At 38.8% G+C, this 17884-nt stretch overlaps 1 protein-coding gene across 4 annotated transcripts in view; it reads left to right on the top strand.

The window, feature by feature from the left end:
• Positions 1–17884, top strand: part of FREM1 (FRAS1 related extracellular matrix 1) — a 143217-nt gene that overhangs the window by 52118 nt on the left and 73215 nt on the right. For all 4 annotated transcript variants that reach the window (XM_045580249.1, XM_045580248.1, XM_036434094.2 and 1 more), the window contains 6 exons: positions 1685–1881; positions 2534–2624; positions 4169–4336; positions 7517–7725; positions 10708–10801; positions 13942–14194. In XM_045580249.1, the coding sequence (XP_045436205.1) occupies positions 1685–1881; positions 2534–2624; positions 4169–4336; positions 7517–7725; positions 10708–10801; positions 13942–14194 (1012 nt within the window). The remainder of the gene's footprint in view (positions 1–1684; positions 1882–2533; positions 2625–4168; positions 4337–7516; positions 7726–10707; positions 10802–13941; positions 14195–17884) is intronic.

The raw sequence follows: 17884 nt of genomic DNA, 5'->3' as shown, positions 1-17884 counted from the left end.
TAAAATCGCAAACAGGACATATTGACTCATTCAGCTAGCAAACACTGATGAAGTGCTTTCTACCTATAAAATACTGTGCCAGATGTAGAGCTACAGCAGTGAACAGAATATTTATTGAGCACCTACTATATGGGATACATTTTTATCTACATAGTGGTCTTTTTAATTTTTTATTTTATTTTATTGATTTTACACAGAGAGGAATTGAGAGGGACAGAGAGTTAGAAAAGTAGATGAGAGAGAAACACTGACCAGCTGCCTCTTGCACTCCCCCCCCCCCCCCCCACTGGGGATGTGCCCACAACCAAGGTATATGCCCTTGACCGGAATCAAACCCGGGACCTTTCAGTCCACAGGCCAACGCTCTATCCACTGAGCCAAACCAGTCCCGGCTACATAGTGGATTTTGATCCTCATAACAAATCTGTGAGGCTGTTGTCATTATGCTTAACTTACATATCAGAAAATGGACATTTGGAAAAGTTTAGTGACTTGTTCAAGATCAATAGCTGCTAAGTGGCATACGTAAACCTTTAACAGCCTGTTCAGTGCCAAAATCCATGTGGTTTGTACTATTCTATGACCCTCCTCTTAGGGAACTTTCAGTCTAGGAGAGACTGTGTGTGAACTACTGACTAATGATATAAGACTTAAAATAATAATGTTTCTCAAGGAACAAACACATTTAGGAACAATTAATTCTAACTGAGAAATTGGGGAATGTTTCAAGAAGAGCCAAGTGCAGGAAAAACTCAGGTTGTTGAAGTAAGCAGGAGAAAAGAATTCCAAGTTGAAGAAACAGCATAACTCAAAGTCTAGGATCCAGACCTTTGTGTGCAGCTGGGGTGCTGGCTTACTGTTGAAAGTAGTAGCCGATAAAGTGGAGAAATAGGGTGTGCAAACTGTGTGTGTGTGTGTGTGTGTGTGGGGGGGGTTATATATCCTTTTCAAAACTAGTGTTAAAAGTAATAAATAAATAAAAACCCCAAAACATAATATTGGCTAAAAATCACTACAAAATCAAAATCAAACTGTAGAGGCTCTTAGATGCCATGCTAAGGAGTTTAAATAAGGCTGCCCCTCCTGGGTGGTTGTTAAAACTGAGGAAGGGAATAACCTGATTTGATTTGTATTTTTTAAAAGATAACACTATAGGTAGATTAGCTACTGCAATTGGGGCCAGTAGAAAGCTATTGCAATAATGTGGGGAAGAAATTATGAGAGCTAGAGCTAGACCAGTAACAGTAGGAATGACAGCCGGGGTGGGAGTGGAGTGTGGTCAGTGTATAGGAATTTTATAAGTAGAGACTCTGGGAAGTGTTTTATACATGTGTGGAGAGAAAATGAGGAGCCAAATTTTCTGTCACGGTTTCTAGAATTTGAGTAAGGGAGGTAAAAAATGCACAGGTGGGTGTTGGAAGGGAGATGCAGAAATACCCATTCTATATAGCACTCATGAACGATTACCTATAATTGTGATAATTACATCCTTAAAATGTAGTATCGAATGGGTGGAGAATGTTCCATTTTTGGTTCACATTCTTAATACCTCCTAAATCATTTCAATGAAAGTCTATTATAATTGTAAGTTTTTCAAAATCATCATAATAGGTGATTGTGGGGATGTTTTCTTTGGTGTCTTTTTTGGTACCTTACATTAATGGTACAGATCGTTTCTTTTCAGGTGGTGACAATTCATATCACTCCAGTGGATGACCAGCTTCCAAAAGAAGCTCCTGGAGTTTCTCGGCATCTGGTTGTCAAGGAAACGGAGGTGGCCTACCTAACTAAGAAGCATCTGCATTTCATAGATACGGAATCGTATGACAGGGAGCTGGTCTATACAATAACAACTCCTCCATTTTTCTCTTTCAGTCACAGGTATCTATGAAAGGTCATTGGTAGAGGGTTGTGTTCTAGGACTGGAGAGTCCACAAGGTCAATATATGGTGCTGAGGTTCAATTGCTTTTTTGTCAGACATGAACATACATTCCATTCAGCATTTACTCTAATCTTAGACTTATACCCCCTTCCAAAGCTGTATTAATGTAGTGTCTTCAGCTTAGCTGCCCTAAAAACAATTTTTAATCCCCTTTTCGAAAGAGAATGCTATTTTTTTCTTTTTAGTAAAATGTATTGAGTCTCTACTGCATTATTTTTAGGTATTTATTGCAGGCCACAAAATGGTCATATGCTATGATGCCAATCCAAGAAAGTGACATGAATATACATTAGCCGGTATCATGTACATGATAGCAAGGAAACATTTTTAGGATGAGAACAATGATTCTCTTTCACGATGTCAAGCAGAAAATATTGTACGTATTTTTTTGCAACAGTGATGAAAATAGCATTGATGAGATTACACTGAAGGCTAGCACCCCTAACATAAAGAGAATATAAAGATGGAATATTTTATTTCTTCCCACGATGAGCTCTTTTAGTTTTTTTAAAAAAAACTTGGTAGTAGGCTATTTGACTTAATTTTCATTACTTAAAAAATGAGCTGATGTGTTTAATATTTCTCTTTAGACACTTGGACGCTGGAAAATTATTCATGGTGGATAGCATACCAAAGCTAACCAAGAATCCTGCAGCTCAGGACTTGAGGTCATTCACTCAGGTGGGAGGCTGTGCTACATGCTAAAAAACATGATGGAAGGAAGTATCCTCGAAGAAGTCATGGTGTTTCTAGTATTGCCCTTGAGAATGATGGCCTTTGATGTCTGTTACCAGTGCTTGATGTCTGTATCCTTTCTGCTTGTGCATTTACATTAAGCATGCAACATCTACTTGACAGTGCTTGATCAGGCTGGATATGATTTCACAATCTTGTAACTCACTACAGACTTTTGCATTGTGTTGCCAGCAGGGACCAGGCACATATGTTTTTATTCCACTAAATTCAGTTTATTTAATATCCTGACGTATTAGTGTACTAGAGCTGCCGTATCAAAGTAACACAACCAGGATGGCTTAAAAGAACTGTGAGTTATTGTTTCAGAGTTTGAGGCTAGAAGCCTCAAATCAGGGTGTTGGCAGGGCCATCCTCTCTGAAACCCTGCAAGGGAGTCCTTCATTTCCTCTTCCTCGCTTCTGGTGGTTTGCGGGCTTTCTGTGATATGACTTGGTTTGTAGATACATTTCTCCAACCTCTGCCTGTCATCCCAGGGCTATCTTCTTCCTGATTGTCTCTCTTCTCTTCTTGTAAGTTTATCAGTTATGTTAGATTAAAGGCACACTGTACTCCACTATGACCTCACCTTGATTAATTACATCTGCAACAACCTATTCCCAAATAGAGCCACATTCTGAAGTTCCAGGGATTAGGTCTTCAACATACTTTTAAAAATATATATATATATTTTATTGATTTTTTACAGAGAGGAAGGGAGAGGAATAGAGAGTCAGAAACATCTATGAGAGAGAAACACGGATCAGCTGCCTCCTGCACACTCCCTACTGAGTATGTGCCCACAACCAAGGTACATGCCCTGGACCGGAATTGAACCTGGAACCTTTCAGTGTGCAGGCCGATGCTCTGTCTTCTGAGCCAAATCAGTCAGGGCTCAACATACCTTTTGAGGGACACAATTCAACCAGAACATCTACTAGTTTCCAAAATTTTTATCAGTCTTCTTCCTACTCCTGTGGACTCTTCTGAAGACCTACCAGGGTAATAAGTGTACAGACCACAGCTCTAGCTATAGTTTGGGTCCAATTATGCCTATCTCCCTGTAGTTAGATGCTGTAAATGCGTATGTCAAACCTATCTGGTAAGAACTGTTATTTTATCATTTAATTTAATTTACAGATAAGGAAAAAGAGGTCTTGCAAGTGTCAGCAGCTTGACCAATGTCATGCAACTACTTGAACTGGTAGAGCTCTACTTGTGGCGAAGCTGTTAACATTCAAGTGTCCTGTCTTTTACAGAGCTGACTGGCTCTAAGCACTTGATATATTTACCTACTTTCTTTGCCCCTTTTCCACCTGATTTTTAGAAAATGTCATTTATAAAGTGAACTTTTATGAAATGCTCAAATCGATGATGGTGGCATTTACAATATTCCATGTCCTTATCAGGATGGTTCTCTGAGACCTAGTTCTCTAAAAGTCTCTAATCCTTGCAAATTGGCATCCATGTGTCCATCTCGGTTTACTTTGTAGGATGCTGTGAACTACAGGAAAGTGGCCTACATGCCGCCCATGAGTGACATAGGCCCCCACCTAAGACACGTCCAGTTCACGTTTTCCATCAGTAACCAACATGGCGGGGCTTTGCATGGGATCTGCTTTAACATCACTCTTCTCCCAGTGGACAACCAAGTTCCGGAGGTATGTGCACTGTGTGCTGTGAAGGACGATGATGAGGGAGGGCCTAAGGAAAGCCTTTAAGAGTTATCAGAAATGCTAACTCCCCTTCAGGCATTTTTAAAATAACTATTTCATGTTCCAGTGACAGTGTAGGAAAAAGCATGGGGAAGGGAGCCCTTTACCTCCCACGGGACTTTTTGTCTAAAAGGTGCGATTTTTCCAGTTGCTGGATTTGGCATTATTTTCAAAGCTTTATCAAAATCTCTTTCATTTGCTTCTCTTTCTGCTGAATTTCACGTGTTGATCAGGGGAAGGGGATTAAATTATGGGTCTCTTAGCAACCAGAAGGGCTTATTTGCTCTCACCGCAGGCCAGCTATGCTACTCTGTAATCTACAGAAGCTTTTAATTTTCCAAAATGAATTAAGATGGGCCCTTCCATTCTATTCAGTCTACTCCCCAACCTTTACGCAGCTCTAAAGCACTGGGGTCTCCTATGGAAACTGACTGTAAAGGCAATGCCACTTAGTGTGTCTTATCTGAGATGCTGGGGTTCATACTGAGTTTGTTCCATACCTCGCCTCCTCCCCATCAGAGTGCTGGGCTTAATTAGTGTTGCTATTCCTGGGCTCATTTTCCCTCTAAGAAGCTGAAAGACAAAGTAGGATTGCCCATTCATTAGGAACTCGAGGAGACTAGAATCTACACATGTTTCATTCCTGAAGGTTCCTTCACAGGTAGCTACCTGGAAGATAGCCAGGAAAGCACTGATGTTCCCTTTCTTGCTCCCTTCTCACCATCTCTTACACCGGCCCACAATTGTGGTGCAGATGGTTCACCTTGAGGGACTAAGGGGCTTACCTAACCCACAGAACTTGGGTAAAAAACAGTATTTTTGAAAAATGAATTGCCAACACTTAATCATCAGGAGGTTTCTTATCAAGTCTTGATTTCTGGATTCCATTGAAAATTTGGAAGCTCTGGCAACACTGAACTTCATGTCTCATAGCAACGGGGGGGGGGGAAGGCGTGTTCTCCAGCCCCCAAAGTCCCACTCAACTCATCACAGCCATTTAAATTGCCAGCGTGATCTTGTAATTTTTCATAGAAGATGCATCAAGGAACCCAGACAAAATAATCTAAACTCTATTCTGTGACTCTTTCTCTGTCAGAAACCAGATCATATTCCTGTGGAGAAAATAGTTTAGAAAAAACAGTTAATTTGATTAGATTTTTATCCACACCATCCTCTTTTTTATGAGATAGATGCCTGAAATAGTCTGACATCTAAAGAAGGTACAACTGTTCTTGAACTATTATGGGGAAGCACTCATTTATGCAAAAGTATCTTTTATGCAAAAGTATCTTTCCCAGAAAAAGATGATCTGTGGGGAAAGCCAAGAAGGCAGTGAGCAGGTACCTACTTCATTTGAAGGCTAATTGAATAGTTATGAGGACTTAGAGCTAACATGGCATGGTGGCTTCTTTTTTCTACAGTCTACAGGACAAATGACATAGTATCCATGAGACCTGAGAATAGTAGAAATAAAGAGTTAGTTTCAGTGAAATCAGTCACAGGATTAGTTTCCTGATTTCAAATATCCACATTGCACTTGGCTGAATGATAACCACGAGGGATCTTGACACCATGCTAACCTGAAGCCCCAGAGCCAAAGCAATGATAATGAGTGGGGGGCAAATTAGCCTTGTGTTTTCATGTTTTGAAAGTTGTTCTATATATGTATGATACTAAAAAATCATCTCTAACAAAGTGTATTCCTTGGGATATTGTGCAATGTAATGCAGGAAATAATGTTTCAAAGATAATACTCCTTTCACAACAATACTCCTTTTATTTCTTTCTCCTACAAACAGTGGAAATGTAGGCAGAATGAGAGTAAGGCCTCTGAGGTGGGATGGGAGTGAAGGTGGTTGTAGGGAGAGAAAGCTTTTGCTTTTATGTTTTCTTTTTCTGGTGGAAATAGTTTATTAAAGAACAGAAGGCAGTTGTCTCATGGTTTCTATGGCCCAAAGGGTTGTCCTTGGGACATCCATGGATGCCCCTAGCAGCTGTGCCTGGTGGGCAGGAGGGTAGAGCAGGGCTCTGAATGGAGCTGTGCCTTCTCCTTGCTGACTTCCCTGTCCTCACCTGTTCCTTTAACAATCCTTCCCTGGGATCGGTCTTCTTTCTGGCAGCAGCCATTCTCTGAGGAGAGTGGAGAAAATAGTTTAGAAAAAACAGTTAATTTAATTAGATTTTTATCCACACCATCCTCTTTTTTATGGAGAACGCTGTGTTCTCAGAGGGCAGGGCATCCACCCGGGTCATCTGTGAGGGCTCTCCGAGCCCAACTGGATCTGCTTGCTTTGCTTCTGGGTAGTAATACAAACTTGAGAAAATGCCAGGTTAGACACACTTAATCTTTTCTTACTGTAGGATCTCATAGCATTGACTGTATTCTATGCCTTATAAATCTCCAAGGTGAAGACATTGTAGGTAACATTTTTCTAAACTTTCTTGACCATGGAACATTCCCTTCTAACTTTTTATTTTATTTACAAATGAATTATTAGTCAGTTGAGCAGTGGGTTTTTTTTATTATAAAAATATCTCTATGGCTTCAATATTTAAGTAAATATTTGGATAAATCTATTTCCTATGGAATCTTAAAATTCTGACCCATTTCCATCTTTAAGATACTCATTATAACTGATATTTAAAAACTCCAATTTCCAAATTCTTTAAGTTTTTTTTAGGTTGGAAAAAAGAGATGAATTATTTCTAAGAAGAATTTGATAAAGCTTTTGATTATTTTGTAGATTAAAGTGTATATATAGAGCAATGGTAAGTGTGGACATGATTATAAATATTATTTTCTCACTTTAGCTCCACTGATAGTAACCAATGTGTGGCCTTTATTCTATAGGGTCTGGGATAAATGAAATATAGATCATTTGAGGTTCACAGACCTGCCTTCTGCCTTGACTCTTCATATCCATCCATGCTTAGAATCAGAAACAGTTAGTAAATAACATTTTTCAGGTGAGATGTTCAGCTATGAGCTCAACCCCTTTACAACATTCTTAAAAAATTACTTACCAGGTGAATATAGTACTGGAACTTCTTTATTGATTTAACAAGCTTTCTCTTCAGGGATACTGCATGGACCAAAGCTTTCAATGTGGCTTTCCTTATTTCTAGGTACTCACCAATCCCCTGAGAGTGGCTGAGGGCAGTCACTGCGTTATCAGCACGAAGCACATCCTGGTTTCGGATGCGGACACCATACTGGACAGTATCTACCTCTCCCCGCAGAGACTGCCTCAGCACGGAAGGGTGGAGCTGGATGGATTTCCTCTGAGCACAGGGTGCACATTTTCTTGGGGAGAACTCCATGCCTTAAAAGTTAGGTTAGAACATTTCCTGGCTTTTTTCTTTTGCACACTTTGGTTCCCATCTGGATCAGTGGTGAGGCAGAGGAAAAGAAAGAAGTTTGTCCAATTCATTCAGAAGTGCTTTCATGCATAATACTTTCAAGGGACACTTGAAAATGAGAAATGACAAAGTTTTAACTTTTCTCCAGACATTTTCTTTCCCTCTGGCCTGCTGAACTAATGGGAATGATTTTATGGATACTTAAACAGCAAAACTTCATGACCATGAATATTTAATTTGCTGAAACTGCACATGTTGCAAGAGGTAACAGGTAAACTAGATGAATATAGAGTGAAATCATCGGTAAGGTGAATCTACGTGATTGAACTTGGCTTTAAGAAAAGCCAGTTTCATAACCCTGGGAACTCTGGGATAGAATTCTGTTGGTCAATGTCTTCAGTGTAAATTTTATTATATTCTACTGGGAAGGGGATTTGTAGGCAAACAAATAGGGTAGGCTGGGTAGGTATGGCATGGAGTAGGCCTTGTCTGATAGTCACAGATAGGGCATCTCCTACCTCATGGTCCTACAGTAGTTCCCCTTACCTTGAACTTAGTCTTTCATGGTTCTGTAATAAACTTTTTACAAAATCTAGTAAAAAGAAACAAACCCTCTTTGTAAAAACAATGCAGACTTTCAAAAGCAATGTACTAGTTAATTTCTCATAAGTTTAAGTTATACATAGGAATTTTGGCCTTTTTGGTAGAGTATAGTAGAAAGTGTTAAGCATCAAATGCTTAGTTCCACACTTGAATATTGATTAGGAAGTAGGATTTGTACACAAGAAGATCAATTTAATTTATTTACATTGTTCAGTCTTTATCTCTTTACACTACTCTTATTCTCATTAAGGTTTTGTTTTTTTTTATCTCGGCTCTTAGCTTTACGTTAGAGAGCTGTATAAGTAATTCTTAATAGGGTGTGAATGATGGATAGAAAAAGAAAAGTATCAATATTTGTCAGCATATGTAGTTCAAGTGTTCTTCTAGAGACTTGCAATTATGTTTTTTTAAATTTATTTAATATTTACATCCGTCAAACCTCACAAGGTAGATGATTTTATTCTCATATTATAGTTGAACCTAAAGGTACAAAGAGATTGAGGTCACTTAGCTAGTATATGGAGGACTCTAGTGCCCCCCTCCCCCCCCTATTGTTGAAAGTATGTAGGAGTCTTGTTTTAAAAGAAGTTCTGTTTGACTTCATAGACATGCCTTTGGATATGTACTCTTAGACCTACTTGGCCCTTTGAGAAGTTTTAGCATGGTGAGATATCTTTATCTCATATCAACCTATTTTTGATGAAAACATCAGGGAGCATGACAAAATAAAGGAGGCAGCTTATGGAAGGGATACTAGTGCTGGGAGGAGGACCTTCTCTACCACTGGAATAGAATCCCAAACCTGAGTCTCTAGCCAGAGTATGGGGGAGACTAGTCCTGAATAAAATACCTTTTAGCTTTAGAATTTTTCATGTGTGTGTGTGTGTGTGTGTGTGTGTGTGTGTGTGTGTATATATATATATATATATATATATAGATATAAAAAACATGGAAAATATATTCAATACATATATTCAATATACTAGACTATTTTTATGCAATCTTTCTTTTCTCTTTTGTTTTTTTAAGCAACTTTATTGAGATATAATTTACATGCCATATGTACACAATTCACTCATTTAAAATATACAATTCAGTGGCTTTTGTATAATCATAGATTTGGGCAACTCTCACCATTATCAATTTTGAAATGCTTTAATTACCTCAAAAACAAATTCTGTACCCTTTTTTAAAAAAAAATATATTTTATTGATTTTTTACAGAGAGGAAGGGAGAGAGATAGAGAGCTAGAAACGTCGATGAGAGAGAAACATCAACCAGCTGCCTCTTGCACACCCCCTACTGGGAATGTGCCCGCAACCAAGGTACATGCCCCTGACTGGAATTGAACCTGGGACCTTTCAGTCCGCAGACCGACGTTCTACCACTGAGCCAAACCGGTTTTGGCAAATTCTGTACCCTTTATCTGCCACCACCACCCCCATCCTTTTTCTCTTCCCAGCCCTAGACAACCACTAATCTATTTTCTATATCTGCAGATTTACCCATTCTGGGCATTTCATATAAATGGTGTCATACAATGTGTAGTACCTTGTGACTGGCTTGTAATAGGACTTCTAATTTAATTTCCTAGGTCTTATTTTCTTTCCTACATATCTTTGACAGATTATTGATAAGCTAGAAATTTGGCTCAATCCAACAGCTGTTTAGAACTTACTATATGTATATCACTATAGTGGTCTGCAGAGTAAATGGAAAGTCTAGGATTAGACAAGATCTTTAAGACATTTGACTAAGAATTAAAGAGAAATGAGGCCAAGACTAGACCAAGAAAAAATATTTTTAAGTCTCAATTTTTTATAGCTTGAGAGGCAGGGCGCTAACAAATAGAAAAGGGAAAATGGCAGGAGAGAAGCAATAACTAATTCATAGATCAAAGGTTTAGAGAAGAGCTGAATAGATCCAGAGCACAGGCATAAGGATAAGCCTTAAAAGTGAGGGAGGAGGGAAAATCATGAAAATCCAGTGTCCTGCTTTTACCGGCCTACTGCTCAGTCTCAGCATCCACCAACCAGTATTTTCTGTAAGTAGCCAGAGCTGCACCAACTGATTCCCATTGTGGCAAGCTGAAGGACTGCTTTTTAATTTGGGAAGAAATTACTATGCATATAGCACATTTTTTCCAGGGTGGAACAATTTTACATTCATGGGTCCATGAGTGATTAAATCTGTGACTTCATGATTATATCGCCATCTTCCAAGGTCATCCGCTGCATTTTTGATACTTATTTATTAAGCATATGGCCAAAGCTATGCAAGAACTCTTGTGCCAGGCAGCTCACTGTGCTCTCCTAGTGGCCTTGAGAGGTCAGTGACCACTGTCATCCCCACAGGTATCAGCACGATGGATCTGAAACACTTCAGGATGACATACTCTTGGAGGTCACAGACGGCACCAATTCAGTAGAATTTGTTCTGCACATCGAGGTGGGTAGAACATTTCCTTCTTGGTTCACATAGAAATAGAGTATCTAGTTTGGAAGCCTGCTTAGAGTCCCTATAGAATTTAAAATAGAGACTCCAAAGAAGAGAATGCCTGCTTTCATCTGTGAATGTCTCAGGACAGGCAGCAGAAGGCAAAGTTATACTGGTGAAATGGGCACAATGTTTCTCTCTCCAATTCATTTAAACATAGAATTGCTCTGACCTCAAACCCATTTACTTAACTTTAAAAGTAATTGCTTTTATATATAAATTATTTCTAATATTGTTGAGCTGTAACTCTCAAGCTGCGGCTGGGCAGATTAGACTAGTATCACTAGGATTTCGTTGTAGTGGGGAGGAAGCTGTGTCTGTTTACTAGTATGTGCGGTGCCCTGTGTGAATTTGCCTGTGGTGTGTTGGAAAGGCTTCTTTTCCACCTGTTGACAAATGAAGAAAAATCTGCACATAAAGGTTGAGTACATGCCCAAAGGCCTGATGGGAACCCCAAGTTTCACTGTTGCATGACCACCCAAGTCCATAAGCATAACTCATAGGATTTGCAGGTATTTATAGTTAGTGACAAAGGAAGGTTTTGAAATAGACCTTCTCTATTCCAGTAGACTCATCATGCTCCTGAAAGAGTCACTGATTATCCTTACTATGCTATATCCTACTTCCCTTGGAATTTTGTCAGATCTTTGTGATATGAAATTATTTGTGATAATAATAATGTGTTTGTACAATGTTTTACAGTTGATAATTAAGAATGATCACATCTATCTAGTGTGTTAAGAAGTATACAGAGAAGGCATTATCCCCATTTTATGGTGAAGGAATGTAGGTCCAAGAAGGTTCAGTGACTTGCCCAAAGTCATTATCTTGACTGTGTAGATTTGGGCTGCCATTGGCTGGTACTTGGGCCAGTGCTCCTTCCTCCTCACCACTGCCTCAATTGTAACTTACCAGGTGATTTTAATTTTCATGTTGCTAACTTTTCCTGAGTACTTCTCCATGCCAGTCTCCATGCAGAGTCCTCCTTGCATTTTCCCACTTAATCCCCCTAAGGGCCATGGGATCTTGATGAAGAGCAGCGTGTTATTTCAGCTTCAATAAGAAAAGTTAGTTCTTACTGGCAGACTTTTATATATAGAAAACTTTTCTGAGTTTTTTCCCTCTGAAAAGCAAATTTTAGGGAAAAATAATCCAACCTAACCTATTTCAATTGATGACCATCTTCTTATTGATAGCAGTAAGCAGTACATTTGGGGAAAGACAATGTGTTTCTTTTTAGACAAAAGGGCATGACCTTTGAAAGCCAATCAAAGGCACAAGCAATTTTTGGCATATGATTGTTTTCTATCTAGGACTGTGATTGGCAAACCGGCTCGCGAGCCACATGTGGCTCTTTGGCCCCTTGAGTGTGACTCTTCCACAAAATACCACGGCCTGGGCGAGTCTATTTTGAAGAAGTGGCATTAGAAGAAGTTTAAGTTAAAAAAATTTGGCTCTCAAAAGAAATTTCAGTTGTTGTATTGTTGATATTTGGCTCTGTTGACTAATGAGTTTGCCAACCACTGACCTAGGAAGAATGTTTTGATTCTGTTGCCTTTGGACTTTATTATTCATTTGAAGCAGAGGCTATTTTGTGAACTGCAAGATGGTCATCATAAATATATTAATGAGATTCATTGATCAAGTCAAGAAAAATAATAAAGAGGGTCTTTATTGAATTCACTCAGAGGATTTGAACAAAGATATTGTTTCCTAATAAGCCAATAGAAAATAGAATATTGTATACACGTTTTTACCTGTGATTAAATAAATGAGGCTAGGTTTCTATCACCCCAACTCTCTATCTCATTAAAGGAGAGTGTCAACACAGTTTCATGTATACTTCTGGTAGAGTTGAACAGTTGTTTATTATAAATAACAGGATAACTGGTGCATATATACATGGTTACATTAATTTATTCCATAAATATTTAATTAGTGTCTTCTCTTTGCCAGGTCCTATGCTAGATGCTTGGGATATGATGATGAACAAGAAATTCACATGTAATCTGGGGGAGGAGGTAGCCAAGCAGAGAGCTGGGGGCAGAGCATAGCAAGCCAAGGGGCAGAGAGCAGATGCAGAGATGATGCAAAGACCTGATTTGTGAGGAAGGCAGTGTTTTGGGGTGAAATGGATTGGGGTGGCAAAGGAACCCTATAGCATGAGATGAGGTCAAAGAGCCCTAGAAGCAGCGCTGGGAAGCCATTGAAGGTTCTCACAGGGCAGAGACTTGATGGGAACCAGATTGTAAAGATCCCATTGACTGAAGCAGGGGGGAAGGAAATGCAGGGGCGAGAATACTCACAGGGCCAGACTTGATACATAAACACACAGCATACACCAACTTGCCCTTGTGAACTCAGAGGAGGAACGCCCTTCATTCCCATTTAGAAGACATGCTTTTTCAAATTTCCCCATCATCTTTTTAAAACCTGAGAGCCAGCATGAGCTCACATGGCTTTTCTTTCCCTTCTGCATGGAATTTCATTTTCATGGCTGTAAGAGAAAAATGTCTTGTCAAGCTGAAACCTGGCATTGATTTGATGGTTATGGAGTTTCAGATTTAACTGAAAATGTTTGACATGCAGCTGCTGCTTATTGTAAGTCCAGAGAAACTTCCTGGGTGGCAGGAAGTTGAGGGTAGAAGAAAGGTTTGTAATCATCAAGTAATTTGAAGTATAAATAACTTTGATGTGGGAGATGTAAATGCATCGGACCGCAAGGACCAGACTTGCTCTAGAATATGTGTGAGTTTAATGAAGGAGGACAGGGGCTGTGGGGAAGGATGCTTTCTGTCACATTTATATTTTGTCTGCCTGGAAACAAATGGGATATTTGAGTCCCAAACCATAACTGTGCTCTCCCATTCTTACCTAGAATGTCTCTCAGGTGGGTCGTTTCTCACAAGATGGTTCATATGGGGAAAGTTAAAAGATACAAACTGCTTGGCCTGGTTCCATGGCTATTGTTTCATGTGCCTGGAAGATTGAAAATGCCTGTCATTCCAACTATGAGCTATGGGTTGCCAGTTGGGCCATTTGTCATTGCTTTCTTTTTTCTTGAAAACATGCATTTTTTCCCCCCTACTTAGGTGCTTCCCGTCAATGATGAGCCACCGATCCTGAAGCCTGACCTCAACCCTCAGATGCATTGCTCAGAGGGCGATGAGGTGGTCATCACCTCTGAACACATTTTTGCTACTGATGCAGACAGTGATGACTTGAAACTGATGTTTGTGATTTCTCGAGGACCTCAGCATGGGGTGGTGAGGAAAGGTGGAGTCACGGTGGATCACTTCTCTCAGGGAGATGTTATCTCAGGGGCCGTGACCTACAAACATACGGGTGAGTGACAGTGCTGTGACTAGTTGGAGAGAAGGAATGTCAGTAACATGACAGTCTTAACCCCACTCCTTACTATGGGCTCCAGTGATCTGACAGTCTTACTGCATCCATGACAAGGAAGCAGCAGCACCCTGTATCCCATTGTTCAGTAGGCTCAGCATCCTTAGAAATATTTCTGATCTCAGGAATAGAACGCATTTCGGAGTAGAAAAAGAGCAAGTGTTATTGTTGCTCTGTTCATGATGCTCACACATAGACCATCCGTTCATACTGGGATCATCCTCATCCTCTTTTGGACAGTGTCCTTCTTGGACTATCACAGTTTCTGGGTTCATAAATTATAACATCATAACAGAAATGTTATTAATTTTCCAAGTTTTACTGACGGCCATCTAGCTGCTAAGAAGTAACTGACCCACCTTTTGAGTTTCTGAGGAGCGAAGATGAAGTCTTAGGCTTTGTGTAACTTGTCCACAACAGTGATGGACACAGATGAGTGATGCAGCAAACACGTACTGATCAGCATCATGCTTAAGTTTCTGGCATCACACTACATCATTACTCAGGTGACATGTGTTCTCAGGTAAAATATTCAAATAAGTGTAATAGTAAATCACCTTCTAATATCTGCAAGGTACAGTACTGGGCACTGTGGGCTACAAAAGAGTATAATCCAGACCCCCTTGTGAAGAACTTTTCCTTTAAATGAGCAGACAAACCCACTCCCATGCGGAAGTGGCAGTGTGATGCATCTGTACTTCATCACCCCTTGCACATCTTCAGAATTCCGGATTGTGGGCAATTCCTCAGCAATGACATTGTATGCTTCCTCTGACATCCTTCCATTGCCTCAATTACCATTTCATGTTTATCACCTATATGCCTCTCTTGCCTGTACATTCCATCTGGAGGAGTACATTTGGCTATGTAGGCCAAATGACTGGTAGTGGAAATAAAAGGAATCAGAATTCAAGTATTTTCTTATTTGAAGAGCTATAGAGAGAGAATGCAAGCAGTGAAGGGGTAGGGAACTCAAGGAAGGAGGATTGAGATAGCTAAGAATTAATTTGGAAATGGGAGAAAACATTTGGAAATAATATTTTTGTGTGTATTTTGGAAAGCAATGACTTAGTAGGATACCAAAGTCTCGTGTTAATTAGTATGGCACATTTTATTTACTCCCAGACAATTTTTTTTCTTTAAATGATATCTCCTTATATTTTCACCTGCGATTAGTCTTAGATAAGGTTTATTTAGTTATTTCCTTTTCTCAGGGAGCATCGTCCAGATGATTGATGTTTTTCAGTGTCTCTCCAAAGTTCATAACTAGGTATTTCTCTTTGATTTCCCCAGTCATTCTCAAATAGACTGGTGGAGAGGGACCCAAAGACCAGTGATTGCCATTTACAACATAATGTTAACATCTTTGGCAGGCTCATGCAGCATGGATGAATTAGGGTGAGATGAATGTGTCTTCTCTTCCAATGCCCTGTTCCAGGTGCTGAGCAACAGGGATATATGCCTATAAATCTCTTCTAGTGTGATAGCCATGTAAGGGAGTGTAACTAATTTTTTTCATAAAACCAGGTAGGACAATGGGGCAAATTATTTTGAATGAATCTTTTTGCTATGTTAAGTTAGCAGAAATAATATATTCAAAAGGTTTTTTCTTTTTTATTGTTATGTTTTCTTATAACAAAACCTTCATTCAGTTGCTCAATTGGTAATTATTTGGCATCTTGCTAAGATCTGAATTAAAAAAACTACAGTATTGTAAGATCTAGTTTCAGTGGCCTACGTCTTATCTACATACAGTGATTATAAAGATTACCTGAGAATGATTTTGTCACCATTATTTTATTTGCTTTCTATGACTATGAAAATAATACATTCTTACTGCAGAAAACCTGGAAAGAATGGAAAAGTATCATGAAGTTTTGGGAAAACTGATCTATCACCTTATTTATCTATCAAAGTTGAGCATTTCAGTATTACAGTATTTTATTTTCTAATCATAATTTTAACATAGTTGTAATTGCATTGTATGTCCAGTTTTATAGATTACCTTTTTCATTTAAATCATCTCTAACATGTTTAAAATATGTATTAAGTATTATAAAGTTACTATAAACATAAGCTTAATAAATGAATACTATCAATATTTTATGATATAAAATACATTATTAATTTGCTATTCTCCCATTAGTAAACATGAAGACATTCAAAACTGTTCTCTTACATGCCACTATGATTAAGAGTTTTAAGTATAAATCATGCCCTTAAATTATATTTTATTTCAAGGTAAAGAATTCCTCCACTTGTGTTGTAGTTCTGGCTTAATACTCAGGCTACTTTTTCAGCTCTTCCTGCCAATGTTTCCCATGCTTCCATTATATTGAAATTACAGTTACTGCATGTACTATCTTTGACTTTCTTTGGCATGAGTGCCCTTCTCCCAGCCAGTCCTCTCATCTTCTTCACCCTTGGTGCTTTGTACAGAGTCAGACTGAGATATATGTGTTTTCCACACAATAGGTAAAAATTGGCTCAATAGTGGCAATTTCATATCATTCCACTTAATAGAAACACATATCTGTGGTATTTTAAATAAATTTGCATCTCGTTTTCTATAGACAGTGTCAGTGCCTGACACACAGTAGATCTTCTGACATTTGACATACTTTGAAATGCCTTTTGACATTTTCAAAATGTCTTCATTTCTCTACTGAAGCACTGAGAACACTAATTGTCACATAGTAGGCATTAAATATTCAATATGTACTTATTGAGTGAATGATTAGTAGTAAATATGGCTTTTAAGTATATTAAAGGATGATAGGCCTCTTGTTTTTTACCTTTCCTAAGTTTGGAGGCTGGTTGTTTGATTCTATTTTTTCAAATCTGTTGATATGTTTTTAGAGAGAAAGAAAAGGAAAAGGAGGGAGGGAGAGAGAAGCATCAATTTGTTATTCCATGTATTTCTGTATTCATTGGTTAATTCCTGACTGGGGATCCAACCAACAACCTCAGCATATTGGGAGGACACTCTATGGACCTTCCCAGCCAGAGCTGGTTGTTTAATTCTAACTTCCTCAACTTCACCTCTGTTTTTCCTTAAAACCGTTTTTCCTGTCCTTTGATCATTTACTTGCTCAATAATATAATCTCTCCATTTTTCTAGTGTGTGTGTGTGTGTGTGTGTTTTAATAGTGAGAATAATGCCAAGCATAATATTCTGTAAATGTGACCAATGTGCCTTGTGAAACAATACCATCCCTGATCTTTTGTACTCTAGTCTCATTAAAACTTCAAACTTAATTGCTTCCCTTTTGGCACTTTCAAAGCGATGCATGAGGATTACCAAAAGCACATCTGGCGAACGTTTCTGTCCCCTGGATGCTGAACACTACTACTTCAGAGCTGTTAGTAACCCAAGAGTGGATTGTCCTGTTCGCTGATAAATCACCTAATCTTCTCTCTTCCCCTCACTGCCTAGATTGGAGGCATTTTGAAACTCATAGGTGTGAGCCCCAAAGAGTTTAAAAAAAAAAAAAAAAAAAAGAAAAGAAAAGAAAAGAAATCTCATTTCTTTTCCTGGTGTTGTTTTTATTTTATTAACATCGTGGCTATTTTGTAATGAGGAAAATAACAAAACAAATGACAAGAAATGACAAGAATGTGGATTATCTT

This window comes from Pipistrellus kuhlii, unplaced genomic scaffold, assembly GCF_014108245.1.
Source record: "Pipistrellus kuhlii isolate mPipKuh1 unplaced genomic scaffold, mPipKuh1.p scaffold_m20_p_12, whole genome shotgun sequence".
Taxonomy (NCBI): Eukaryota; Metazoa; Chordata; class Mammalia; order Chiroptera; family Vespertilionidae; genus Pipistrellus; species Pipistrellus kuhlii.
The sequence above is the reverse complement of the archived record's forward strand: the minus strand, read 5'-3'. Positions and strand labels throughout refer to the sequence as shown.